Genomic DNA, 14,855 nt, shown 5'->3' with positions numbered 1-14,855 from the left:
CATTATTCGCGGATAGAGAGCGCTGCTGCATACAAGAACAACTTAATGCTGAACTTTCATCTGTCACGACAACAAAGTATAACTTTCCTCCATGGAGAGAACAAATCTGCTGTAACTTGCTGTGAGGCTAAACCAATGGAAACAACAAATAACAACAACGAGGACTCGAAATTAACTCCAGGTATTTATAGATTTCACTAAGAGCGATTTTGAAAGGGTTTTAGTTTTGCCCAGCAGACAACAACACAATAAGAGTCTGTTTTTTTTTTTGTTTTTTTTTTGAGAGAGAGAATGTATTATTTATTGTTAGTTCTATTTTATTGTATTTCGTTTCCATGATGAGACTTCTAGTAATGTTGTTTTCTGATGATCGGATTTGAGTCCGTTGTGTTGAACAGATATAACGTTACGTGTCCAACAGCTGCTGATCAGCTCTGGGCTTTAATCACAGATGCAGGATAAGACCGAGGCCTTAAACACGTTTTGGTTAAACAAGTAAAAATGGTTTGTCACATAATAACACATTGCATGCTTTGCTATGCATTATCAGTGCATATGGCCTCGAGACCAATGAGTACTACATATACTGAATTATTAAAGCATCATATGTTTGTGGAAATGCCTTATGCAAAGCAGAATGTTATAATAACAGAGTTTTATGTGGTCTCCAATATCAGAAATCATGCACATTATGTTGGATCTGGAAGCTACACCCTTTTCAATATTCACATGAAGAGTTCAGATGCAAAAGCCTCTAATTTTCTCAAATTCTCATTTCTAGACATTCCGTCTAAAATGAGCATTTTTATCAGGCTTCTATATTTATGTTCAGTTATTTCACTTTAATTGCATAGAAAAGGACCTATTAGAGTAAAATTACTGAACCTAAATGAATAAAAATGCTCATTTTAGATGAAAATTTCAGATGGCACTTGGAGGCTTTTGCATCTGAACTCTTCATATATTAAACTTACAAAATCACACAAAAGAATTTTCTTCTTCAAGCAAGAAAATAAGGTCATACAATTATTAAAAAACGGACGAATATTAGAAGCTTTTTCTACTTGGACCCCTGTAATAAGCGTGTAATGAAAATGTGGAGGACTAGATGGGATGCAACAAAGTTTATGTGTATCTGTTATTGAACACTTACCCATTCTTTACAGGAACTTTGTAAATTTTTTGATTTTGCATTTTGTCATTTTATTGTTACAGACCCAGGAGGACAGAAGCGTGATCAGTCACCAGCAGAGAAAGTGTTTGGTCGGCAGCTGAGTGAACCCGGGCGCTTTGCATACGCTGGGTTATGTGGAGTGTCTTTGGGCCAGCTGTTTCAAGGACCTGAGCAAAAGTAAAAAAATATATATATATACAATAACAATAATAACACTTTATTGTGCTGTTTACTAATATACAGTAGCATTAGAAGGTTTGGGTTGGTAAGGGAAAAAAGTCTCTTATGCACACTGAGGATGCATCATTAAAAAAATACAGTAATAATAACAGTAAAATAGTGAAATATTATTACAATTTAAAATAAGTGTTTTTATTTGAATACATTTTAAAATGTATTTTATTTCTGTGATGCAAAGCTGTATTTTTTTTGCATAATTTCTCTAGTCTTAAGTCTCATGTAATCCTTCAGAAATCACACTAATATGCTAATTTTATGCTTTTTTCAGGAATCTTTTATGAATACAAAATTCAAAAGAACAGCATGTATTTGTAACATTATAAATGCCTTTACTGTCACTTTTGATTAGTGGTCGACCGATATTGATTTTTTTTGACTGCCGATGCCGATATCTTGGAAAGCAGGGTGGCTGATATAAAGCCGATATCATTTTATTTAATATTTAAGAAATTTGAAACCATTTGAAAATGGATTAAAAAATAAATGTGTAAAACAAACAAGCTTATACTTTAAATGACAAAGTATTTTTCACAAATAAACAAATATTTAATACAAATATAATTAAAAAGGAAGTAAACACTGTAACCAACAGGGCACTCATTATTCGGGAAGTTTGTGTGCATTGGGAATCACATTTTTTTAAAATAAAACCAAGGTAACACTCATTTTTACATGCAACACACAGTGAAAATTACATTAATATGACATTGGGCAAAAGCATGAAGCGCAGCATAATTTGAAATCACGATTTTAAAGTTTGTCGATCGCACATCTCCAGTGAAGCTGAACTCCCCTCTTGTCCGTATTCAATTTGCACGGACCGACCGCCATACAGAGTACACACGATCGTGCAGGATACAAATGCACACTTCATAAGATCTCACAGCTGAATTCGACTAATTTTGCAAGATTTTTGAAATTAGATATTCATTAGTCATTCAAAGATTTGTATAAATGCGTATTTGCTGAATGCTGATGGCAAACGAGAAATTATTATTATAATGTTTGCCTTTCTATTACTAACAATATAAAAGCAATCATTATAATACTTTTTGTATACATTTTAATTCCTTTAAACCAGCAAAGGACCAGCTTAAACCAGCAAAGGACCAGCTTAAACCAGCAAAGGACCAGCTTAAACCAGCAAAGGACCAGCTTAAACCAGCATCCCAGCGTCAAAACATACCTAACCAGCATATGCTGTTTTTTTCAACAGGGCAGAACGTTTCAAATAAATCGATAACGTCGTCATGAGGCAAAATTGCAATTTTGACTTTTAGTCAAGTCGTGGTGAAGTTGCCAAGTGTTGCGTGATTAATATTCATAAACCAAACCAATCTTGCTAATTTGCCAGCTGACGACGCCAACTTCACCAACGTCTGCAGTTCAGTCAATTAATATTCATAAGCCAATCCTTCGCTTTTAGGATTCGCTTATTCGCCAGATAAACCTCGCCAACGTCTGCAGTTCAGCCAATCGGAAGAGCCAACTGGACAACCGTAACGCTACCTCATTAATATTCATAAGCCAGTCCTCCATTATTCGCGGATAGAGAGCGCTGCTGCATACAAGAACAACTTAATGCTGAACTTTCATCTGTCACGACAACAAAGTATAACTTTCCTCCATGGAGAGAACAAATCTGCTGTAACTTGCTGTGAGGCTAAACCAATGGAAACAACAAATAACAACAACGAGGACTCGAAATTAACTCCAGGTATTTATAGATTTCACTAAGAGCGATTTTGAAAGGGTTTTAGTTTTGCCCAGCAGACAACAACACAATAAGAGTCTGTTTTTTTTTTTGTTTTTTTTTTGAGAGAGAGAATGTATTATTTATTGTTAGTTCTATTTTATTGTATTTCGTTTCCATGATGAGACTTCTAGTAATGTTGTTTTCTGATGATCGGATTTGAGTCCGTTGTGTTGAACAGATATAACGTTACGTGTCCAACAGCTGCTGATCAGCTCTGGGCTTTAATCACAGATGCAGGATAAGACCGAGGCCTTAAACACGTTTTGGTTAAACAAGTAAAAATGGTTTGTCACATAATAACACATTGCATGCTTTGCTATGCATTATCAGTGCATATGGCCTCGAGACCAATGAGTACTACATATACTGAATTATTAAAGCATCATATGTTTGTGGAAATGCCTTATGCAAAGCAGAATGTTATAATAACAGAGTTTTATGTGGTCTCCAATATCAGAAATCATGCACATTATGTTGGATCTGGAAGCTACACCCTTTTCAATATTCACATGAAGAGTTCAGATGCAAAAGCCTCTAATTTTCTCAAATTCTCATTTCTAGACATTCCGTCTAAAATGAGCATTTTTATCAGGCTTCTATATTTATGTTCAGTTATTTCACTTTAATTGCATAGAAAAGGACCTATTAGAGTAAAATTACTGAACCTAAATGAATAAAAATGCTCATTTTAGATGAAAATTTCAGATGGCACTTGGAGGCTTTTGCATCTGAACTCTTCATATATTAAACTTACAAAATCACACAAAAGAATTTTCTTCTTCAAGCAAGAAAATAAGGTCATACAATTATTAAAAAACGGACGAATATTAGAAGCTTTTTCTACTTGGACCCCTGTAATAAGCGTGTAATGAAAATGTGGAGGACTAGATGGGATGCAACAAAGTTTATGTGTATCTGTTATTGAACACTTACCCATTCTTTACAGGAACTTTGTAAATTTTTTGATTTTGCATTTTGTCATTTTATTGTTACAGACCCAGGAGGACAGAAGCGTGATCAGTCACCAGCAGAGAAAGTGTTTGGTCGGCAGCTGAGTGAACCCGGGCGCTTTGCATACGCTGGGTTATGTGGAGTGTCTTTGGGCCAGCTGTTTCAAGGACCTGAGCAAAAGTAAAAAAATATATATATATACAATAACAATAATAACACTTTATTGTGCTGTTTACTAATATACAGTAGCATTAGAAGGTTTGGGTTGGTAAGGGAAAAAAGTCTCTTATGCACACTGAGGATGCATCATTAAAAAAATACAGTAATAATAACAGTAAAATAGTGAAATATTATTACAATTTAAAATAAGTGTTTTTATTTGAATACATTTTAAAATGTATTTTATTTCTGTGATGCAAAGCTGTATTTTTTTTGCATAATTTCTCTAGTCTTAAGTCTCATGTAATCCTTCAGAAATCACACTAATATGCTAATTTTATGCTTTTTTCAGGAATCTTTTATGAATACAAAATTCAAAAGAACAGCATGTATTTGTAACATTATAAATGCCTTTACTGTCACTTTTGATTAGTGGTCGACCGATATTGATTTTTTTTGACTGCCGATGCCGATATCTTGGAAAGCAGGGTGGCTGATATAAAGCCGATATCATTTTATTTAATATTTAAGAAATTTGAAACCATTTGAAAATGGATTAAAAAATAAATGTGTAAAACAAACAAGCTTATACTTTAAATGACAAAGTATTTTTCACAAATAAACAAATATTTAATACAAATATAATTAAAAAGGAAGTAAACACTGTAACCAACAGGGCACTCATTATTCGGGAAGTTTGTGTGCATTGGGAATCACATTTTTTTAAAATAAAACCAAGGTAACACTCATTTTTACATGCAACACACAGTGAAAATTACATTAATATGACATTGGGCAAAAGCATGAAGCGCAGCATAATTTGAAATCACGATTTTAAAGTTTGTCGATCGCACATCTCCAGTGAAGCTGAACTCCCCTCTTGTCCGTATTCAATTTGCACGGACCGACCGCCATACAGAGTACACACGATCGTGCAGGATACAAATGCACACTTCATAAGATCTCACAGCTGAATTCGACTAATTTTGCAAGATTTTTGAAATTAGATATTCATTAGTCATTCAAAGATTTGTATAAATGCGTATTTGCTGAATGCTGATGGCAAACGAGAAATTATTATTATAATGTTTGCCTTTCTATTACTAACAATATAAAAGCAATCATTATAATACTTTTTGTATACATTTTAATTCCTTTGTTTAACAGTTCTATCTGATTATGAGACATTATGTGGACAGAACTGTTAACAAGGACAGCCAACATGAGGGAGAATGTGAGCACTGTGTTCAGGCGTCCCGCCACGAACGTATCGGCCAAACAGAAAAACTTATCGGCCGATATTTGAAAAATGCCAAATATCTCCAAGACCGATATATCGGTCGACCACTACTTTTGATTCAGTGTATCTTTGCTTAATAATAACTTTTAATTTCTTAGAAGTTTTTTTTTTTTTTATGGTTTGGGGTTGTGATGATATTTTCCCAATGCAGACGTTTTCGTGAGACGTATCTGGAGGGTCTTGTTCAGTGGCTGGATCTTGATGAGTCGGTCATGCCGGTTATGCAAGCGTTCCTGGCAGGGCTCGGGTTCGAAGGCACTGACACCTTCCTGTCCATCTTGCATGCGGAGCCGCTGCTCAGAGCCGGAGCTTTACCCATCACTCAGGTACATGTGTGACATTGACCCAGCATTAAAGCATCGTTCAGACTCTCAGCCCAAATCCGATTTTGTGCATATTCGGATGGAATCCGATCTAGACGACTGACTGTCCACACTGTGTATAGCAAATGTTCATATCCGAATTGTGTGTCCATAAGCGCTCTTACATTTTACGGAATGTGCATTGGTTTCTATGGCAATGCCGTTGCGTTATGCCAACGTTGTTACGACGTGACAACATGTTGCTGTCGCGCTGGATTATTATTTATTATTATGGATTTTGTCTTATGAGGCAGAAACGCAGGAAGCTGGAATGTGCAGCAGTGATGATGTGGACCACGCACAGCTGTGAGTATTTTGTGTATATGCAGTCTAGGTCAAGGTTTTTCCTTTCAGTTCAGCGCTTTCATTTTAGTTTTAGTTTCTAATAGAATTCAGATGACAATGAACCAGACCTCTGAGCTTTCAGCAGCTCCAGTGAGCATATAATGAATCAAATTGACATTCTCTCAACAGAGAAGAGTCATCAAGAAGACAGAAGAAAGAGAGAGGTCGTAAATTGCGCCGGTACCTGCTCATCGGACTTGCCACTGTGGGTGGAGGGACGGTAATTGGTGAGTCTGAGTGCCACAGGACGTTTGTTTTAAAATACATTGGCCATGGTGAATGTCAATGAAAACATGCGTAAAACCAGTTTATTTGTTTGTTTGTTTTTTTAGGATTTTTATTTATTTATTTATTAATTTATTTTATTTTTAAGACATTAAAAATGAAATTACCATCACTGAAATGCATCTGTATTTATTTATTACAAATATTTATTTAATTAAATTTTATTTTTATTAAAACAATTTAATTACCGTAATGTTTTTTAAGCAATTTACCTACCGTAATGCATACCGTGCGAGAATATTTTATTAGGGACTATTATTATTATTATTGTATTTATTTAAATTAAATATATATTTATTTAGTTTATACTTTTTAAAAAAGTATTACTATAATGCATCTAGAATCTAGATGTTTAATTTGTGTTTTTTTATTATTGTTATTATTATTTAAATATATATTTATTTTATTTATATTAAAAACTTACTGTAATCCATCCAGATCTTTAATTTGTCGTGTGTGTGTGTGTGTATATATATATCAGTTGTGCTCTTAAGTTTACATACCCCTTGCAGAATATGCAAATATGTTCATTTTAACTAAATAAAAGAAAATTGCATGTTATTTGTTTTTAGGACTGTCCTGAATAAGCTATTTCAGATAATAGATGTTTATATATACTCCACAATAGGCATATGACTGTATCAAATTTTCATGTTTGATTAATTGCTAATGCTTTTATCACGGTATACGGTATTATCATGGTATTGAAATTTAGTTGCAAAAAAGTGTTGTCATAAAGTATAACAGGTTTATTAACATTTACATACAATAAAGTAATACACAAAAAAGTATAAAGTAAAAAATGTCACACAGATTAAAATGCAAAAGAATTATAAAGACCATTAAGTAACACTTACTTTACAATAAGATCTCATTAGTTAACCTTAGTTAATGCATTGACATTAATAATGAGCAATAGCTACATTTGCTACAGAAAACTTTTTGAATTTGAAGATCAGGGTCAATTTAACCAGCTGCTGCCTCTTTATGGGGTTTTTGGGGGGTTATCAACATGTCTCTGAGAAACACACACTGCTTTCGCTGTAGGATGGATAATTTGCAAGAGATTATTTCCACAAAGCCCACGTATAGCCATCTGCTGATTCACAAAGAAAAGTCAATACAGGGGGACGATCAATATCATTGTGAAATCAGTGGAAGTGCTGTAATAATTTTGACATGAGGAACAAACTTGAATGTATTTGCTGATTTCTGTCTTTGAATGTGTTCTCTGCTGCATATGATGATGTGGACCACGCACAGCTGTGAGTATTTTAAAAAAATTTGATATTTAGGCAAAATAAGAAAATTGTACACATCTCCATTCTGTTCAAAAGTTTCCCCCCCCCAGCTCTTAATGCATGGTTTTTCCTTCTGGAGCATCAGTGAGCGTTTGAACCTTCTGAAATAGTTGCATATGAGTCCCTCAGTTGTCCTCCGTGTGAAAAGATGGATCTCAAAATCATACAGTCACTTTTGGAAAAGGTTCAAATATGCAGAAGATGCTGGGGGGTTTTTCTGAAGAACAGCAGACAGTTGAACTGCTCAGGACTCTCACAAAACAGAAAAACAATTGTGGATCATCCAAGAAACAACACACAGTATTAAGATTCAAGGGTATGTAAACTTTTGAACGGGGTCATTTTTATACATTCAGTTATTATTATTTTCTTGTGGAGTATATATAAATATATGTTATGTGAAATAGCGTATTCAGGACAGTACTAAATAAAAAAAATATTATGTTGTTAAAATTATTAACATATTTTTATATTCTTCAAGGGGTATGTAAACTTATGAGCATGCGTGTGTGTGTGTATATATATATATAGTATATTTATTTGGCTTAATGAATGAATTTAAATAATTTTTTGGTGTTATGGTAATGATAATTTGAGGGAAAATATGCTAAACAATTATTTAATTTATATTATTATTAGTGCTGTCAAACGATTAATTGCATCCAAAATAAAAGTTTTTATTTATGTAATATATATGTGTGTGTAAGAGAAATATGTTATGTTTATATATTAAATATATTTGTTTATAATATAAATTTCGTGAATCTAAATATATACATGTAAATATTTTCAAAATATATACTGTATATGTGTGTATTTATATATACATAATAAATATACACAGTACACACACATATATTATGTAAACAAAAACTTTTATTTTGAATGCAATTAATCACGATTAATCATTTGACAGCACTAATTATTATATTTTAATATAATACATTATTATTTTAGATGATTAAGTTACTTACTACTTAGTTCTTTCTCTGAAACCCCCCCCCAGCTCTTAATGCATGGTTTTTCCTTCTGGAGCATCAGTGAGCGTTTGAACCTTCTGAAATAGTTGCATATGAGTCCCTCAGTTGTCCTCCGTGTGAAAAGATGGATCTCAAAATCATACAGTCACTTTTGGAAAAGGTTCAAATATGCAGAAGATGCTGGGGGGGTTTTCTGAAGAACAGCAGACAGTTGAACTGCTCAGGACTCTCACAAAACAGAAAAACAATTGTGGATCATCCAAGAAACAACACACAGTATTAAGATTCAAGGGTATGTAAACTTTTGAACGGGGTCATTTTTATACATTCAGTTATTATTATTTTCTTGTGGAGTATATATAAATATATGTTATGTGAAATAGCGTATTCAGGACAGTACTAAATAAAAAAAATATTATGTTGTTAAAATTATTAACATATTTTTATATTCTTCAAGGGGTATGTAAACTTACGTGTGTGTGTGTATATATATATATATATATATAGTATATTTATTTGGCTTAATGAATGAATTTAAATAATTTTTTGGTGTTATGGTAATGATAATTTGAGGGAAAATATGCTAAACAATTATTTAATTTATATTATTATTAGTGCTGTCAAACGATTAATTGCATCCAAAATAAAAGTTTTTATTTATGTAATATATATGTGTGTGTAAGAGAAATATGTTATGTTTATATATTAAATATATTTGTTTATAATATAAATTTCGTGAATCTAAATATATACATGTAAATATTTTCAAAATATATACTGTATATGTGTGTATTTATATATACATAATAAATATACACAGTACACACACATATATTATGTAAACAAAAACTTTTATTTTGAATGCAATTAATCACGATTAATCATTTGACAGCACTAATTATTATATTTTAATATAATACATTATTATTTTAGATGATTAAGTTACTTACTACTTAGTTCTTTCTCTGAAATATGTCTAGAACATGTTCAGGACTGGTTTCATGAGATTTCGTTTCATTTGTCTGGTGTTAATGATCATGCATGTGTTTTTGTCAGGTGTTACAGGAGGGCTGGCGGCTCCTCTGGTGGCTGCCGGGGCAGGAGCGGTGCTAGGAGCGGGTGGAGCCGCTGTGCTGGGATCAGCCACGGGCATCGCCATCATGGCCTCCTTGTTTGGAGCCGCAGGGGCCGGGTTAACAGGTGAGCTAGCTGACCTAGCTGAAGCTGATAAAAAAACATAGTAACAATAATAAATATTATATTGAAATTAATAAAAAATAATTAATGATAATATTTGTTATTATCAGATGAACTATTTATTGAACTTTGGTGTATTTTATCATTTGTATTTATCAGTAGTGTTCATGGTATAAAGCCTCTTTAAAAGACTATTTATTACATTAACACGACTTTAAAGCAGTGTTGGTGTCTAAGGTTCTGTACCTTCTGGAGGGCAAGTGATTTATAACATTTCTTACACAATTCTTGCAACCAGAAGTGTTGAATCACTAGCTGCGTTACAGGATTGATCGATGAGCAGATGAATTAGCAGACTGACAGTGATGATAAAGTTACAGTCTGTTTCCTGGTTCAAATGGAGTTTTATATAATCCTGCTTTCATAGCACATTCTCAGCTTCCATTCAAAGTGAACTGAGCTCAAGGTTGTTGGAGTTGTTTGGTTTTTCTTCAAATGCAATTAGTGTGTGCGTCTGCCTCTCTTTATTTCTGTTTGCAGATCAAGTTTTCTGTGTTTCCTATCTATATTTATGGTCATTTATTGTATATGTATGAAAATACCAAAAGGTATATTTACTTTTGTTATTCAGGCTATAAAATGAACAAGCGTGTCGGCGCTATCGAGGAGTTTGAGTTTCTTCCGATGAGTTCTGGAAAGCATCTTCATCTCACTATAGCCGTGACAGGCTGGCTGTGCAGCGGCAAATACAGTGAGTGCCACAGTTAACCTTCTTATCTCCATTAAAATAGCCTTTTTTTCAGTTACTATTTTGTTTAAAACGCTCTTGTGTTAGTACTACAAATTGTATTTTTAAAATATATACTGTATGACGGTTATTCATTATTAAAGGAATGGTTTGCCCGAAAATGAAAATTTGCTTAATATTTACTCACCCTCAGGCCATCCAAGATTTAGATGAGTTCTAAATCTGCATCAGAGCAGATTTAGAGAAATTTAGCATCACATGACTTGCTCACCAATGGATCGTCTGCAGTGAATGGGTGCCGCCAGAATGAGAATCCAAACAGCTGATAAAAACATCACAATAATCCACACCACTCCAGTCCATCAGTTTATCCATCATTAAAATGTTTTCACCTTATGTTTGTAAGAAACAAATCCATCTTTAAGATGTTTTAACTTCAAATGCGAGTCCTCTATAATAGTAGAGGTCATAAAAAGCCATCTCATCTGAATCAGGAGAGAAATATGCACATATAAAGCACTGTTTATATGCAAAAACAGTCCAAAACAATTCTAAACAAATATGTCTCTGGATTTTGCTGTGAGAGAACAACAGGGGATCAACTTTTTTGGCCAGAAACAACGCCGGTGCGTTGTTTATATGTTTTTGCATATAAACAGTGCTTTATATGTGCATATTTCTCTCCTGATTCAGATGAGATGGCTTTTTATGACCTCTACTATTATAGAGGACTCGCATTTGAAGTTAAAACATCTTAAAGATGGATTTGTTTCTTACAAACATGCAGCTTTTCACAAGATGTTAACTGATGGAGTGGTGTGGATTATTGTGATATTTTTATCAGCTGTTTGGACTCTTATTCTGACGGCACCCATTCACTGCAGAGGATCCATTGGTGAGCAAGTGACATAATGCTACATTTCTCCAAATCTTGGATGGCCTGAGAGTGAAGACATTTTTAGCAGATTTTCATTTTTCGTGATTTCTTTAATGTAATCCTAAAATACCCATGAAATATTGTTCACACTAAGGTTCAGATTCTCTTGCCTATCACAGGTTCGTTTCAGGCTCCCTGGTCCAGTCTAGGAGTGTGTGGCGAGCAGTACTGTCTGAAATGGGAGTCGCGTTATTTATTGGACCTGGGCTCTATTCTGGATTCATTATGGGATGGGCTTGTTAGTGTCGTAGCTCAGGAGGCCCTCAAATACACAGTGCTCTCAGGTATGTCCACTTTACAAATGCAGGTACGCTATAAAAAAAAGGTAGAACTACTGGTTTGAGGAAAACCGAAAATTGCCTGTGCTTTATCTTACCTTATTTATGTGAGTGTTGAACTGTGCAGTCATATTAATTCACTTTATCTTAAATCGATAAAGCTTATCTTAAGCCGTCTCAGCAGGGATGTGTTTAATTCGGGAGAAGTGTCTCTAATTGTTGAGTTGGAGTTTATGTTTCATTTATTCATGTGTATTATATTAAATGAAGATCAGTGCAGGAATTTTGAATGTTTTGCTGAGTGGCCGGTGAAGCTTCAATCAGCGGCAGCATTCTCTCCCACGCAACTTTAGAAGCGCAACTTTTCTGCAGCTCATGGTCTATTTTAACGGAATCAGCAAATGTGTTCAGATTTTTTTAAGTCGAATGTTTATAAAAAAGATTTACATTTTAAATACATTCAAATAAATGCAAAAAAAATCGATTCATCAAAGAATCATAAAAAGTTGAATTAAGCCAGCTGTAAGAAAAAGTGATGAAGACGATGAAGATGTTTATTGCAGCATAGCAGTGACAAAGTACATGTAGTACCTTGGGTTCAACGGAGTCAGAATGAGCCACGAACATCCTAAGCTCAAACATTTTATATTCTATTACGTTCATCTTCCCGCTTCATCTTCCCGCATGTAAATTAAGTTTCGTCTTAAATGTAAATTGCGGATAACAATGAAAGTGATAGCCTTCCGTTCCCACATCTTTGGTAGTCTTTCAGGTGGAAACAACCAAATGTTAAGGTGCAATTATATTCAAGTACCCTTTTGGTCAGCAGATGGTTCTTCATGGCCTATAGGTGACGATTGACGAAGTAACGTTCAGGAGATACTATTTACATATTATTGAGATCAGAAAGAGTTATCTCTCTGATAATTAAGCTCTTTGTAGAGAAAGGAGAATAGTTTACTTGGAGTGGAAGTTTGGTCGAGGCAGACTATAATTTCTTACACAGCATATTAGAATGATTTCTGAAGGATCTTGTGACACTGAAGACTGGCGTAATGAAGCTGAAAATTCAGCTTTTCATCACAGAAATAAATTACATTTTAAAATATATGAAGTTAGAAAATTGTTATTTAAAATAAAAATTGTTTAAAATTTTATGTAGATGTTTTCAGCATAGCTATACTTATGGAAAATCACACAAATCACAGTTTTAAACAGCATTTTGAAAACAGGATTTCAAAAATATAATTTAAAATGAATAGAAAATAAGGCAACTCGTATAGTATTTTGTTTTCCTCCTGAGCAACAAATGACTTCATTTTTTTTATACCATGTTTAAACTGCCTCAAAATGGCTTCATTTAATTGTAGCATCATGAAAGCATGTTGTAATTGTCACACAGTGCATTAAGGTTTCCAGAATAACTGCATTGCTCATTCTCTTGTCTGTGTTCAGGCATAGTAATGGCTCTGACATGGCCTGCGTCTCTGCTGGCTGTGGCCAGTGTGATCGACAACCCCTGGGGAGTGTGCCTGAGTCGATCAGCAGAGGTGGGAAAACACCTCGCCCAGGTGCTCCGGAGCCGACAGCAGGTCAGAGTCGAGCGGAGTCCTGCAAGACATCGACTTCTTCAAGATCCTCCTTAGTCTTTGACGATTTCAGTTCAATGCGGCTTGAAATGACTAATTCGAGGAATGTTTGGCTCATACTCAAGGAGAAAAAAAAGCACTTCAGTTATATTCAGAGGCACAAACTCAGCAAAAATATGCAGTTTGCTGATATTTATATGGCCAGAAAGTCCGTTAGCTTGTAATGTAAATAAATGAGATCTTTATAACAGTATGACAGACTAATTACATCAAATGCATATGAAAATTAGTTGTCACTTTATAACTCCCAAATGTCTGAAGATGATATTTAAATGCTTAGTTTTGATGTTCAAGCTCTGTAGTTTCAAAACATTTAATGCAATGCAGTGCAATGATTGAGAGAAGCCTGTTGCATCATATTTGATGTATTTTAACATGAATATTCTGAAAAATTGTGCATGGATAATGAGTGAAGTGACATGTGGCCAAGTATGGTGACCCATACTCGGAATTAGTGCTCTGCATTTATCCCATCCAAAGTGCACACACACAGCAGTGAACACACACCCGGAGCAGTGGACAGCCATTTTTGCTGCAGTGCCCGGGGAGCAGTTGGGGGTTCGGTGCCTTGCTCAAGGGCACCTCAGTCGTGGTATTGAAGGTGGGAGAGAGCGCTGTACATTCACTCCCCCCACCTACAATCCCTGCCGGTACGAGACTTGAACCCGCAACCTTTGTGTTACGAGTCCGACTCCCTAACCATTAGGCCACGACTTCATTACTTTAATGAAGTAAACCTTCAGTTTATCTAGAAATGTTACTATTACAGTATTACTAAAGTTGATCTTATGTTTACTTTTTTTAAAAACAGTAAAGATTTCACAGCTAAAACAAATTTTTTACAGTTATATGCCTTTTATTTGCTAAAAAAATCAATAAAAAATAGAAAAAGAATAGAGCAAGCTAGTGTTAGAGGCCTTTTTTGCTTTTGTTAATTGTATAATAAATAAAAAGAAAACAAATACATAGAATACAAAAAGATTAGAGAAGCAAGTGTTAGTTTTTTTTGTGTGTTTTTTTTTTTTAAGAAAACAGGCAGTTAGTAAATAAATAGAGTGCAATCTAAAAGGGGCAAGTTTTTTTTATTATCATTTTTTTTAATAAAGAATAGAATTAGAATAGAGATTGCTAGAGTTAGAGGGTCAAATAAAGATGGAACAGATGTGTTTTTAGCCGATTCTTGAAGATGGGTG

At 34.1% G+C, this 14,855-nt stretch overlaps 1 protein-coding gene across 1 annotated transcript in view; it reads left to right on the top strand.

Moving 5' to 3' along the window:
• Window positions 1-2,970: 2,970 nt before the first annotated feature.
• Window positions 2,971-14,855, top strand: part of LOC107558721 (transmembrane and coiled-coil domain-containing protein 4-like) — a 16,182-nt gene continuing 4,297 nt past the window's right edge. Inside the window, exons 1-9 of the mRNA XM_016242390.1 lie at window positions 2,971-3,131; window positions 4,166-4,301; window positions 5,732-5,914; window positions 6,417-6,514; window positions 9,910-10,053; window positions 10,682-10,801; window positions 11,855-12,019; window positions 13,469-13,658; window positions 13,748-13,810. Of these exons, the coding sequence (XP_016097876.1) occupies window positions 2,996-3,131; window positions 4,166-4,301; window positions 5,732-5,914; window positions 6,417-6,514; window positions 9,910-10,053; window positions 10,682-10,801; window positions 11,855-12,019; window positions 13,469-13,658; window positions 13,748-13,810 (1,235 nt within the window). The 5' untranslated portion in view covers window positions 2,971-2,995. The remainder of the gene's footprint in view (window positions 3,132-4,165; window positions 4,302-5,731; window positions 5,915-6,416; window positions 6,515-9,909; window positions 10,054-10,681; window positions 10,802-11,854; window positions 12,020-13,468; window positions 13,659-13,747; window positions 13,811-14,855) is intronic.

The sequence above is a fragment of the Sinocyclocheilus grahami genome, unplaced genomic scaffold (assembly GCF_001515645.1).
Source record: "Sinocyclocheilus grahami isolate Dianchi unplaced genomic scaffold, SAMN03320097.WGS_v1.1 scaffold657.1, whole genome shotgun sequence".
Taxonomy (NCBI): Eukaryota; Metazoa; Chordata; class Actinopteri; order Cypriniformes; family Cyprinidae; genus Sinocyclocheilus; species Sinocyclocheilus grahami.
Note: the sequence above shows the minus strand (reverse complement) of the source record. Positions and strands in the feature narration are given on the sequence as shown.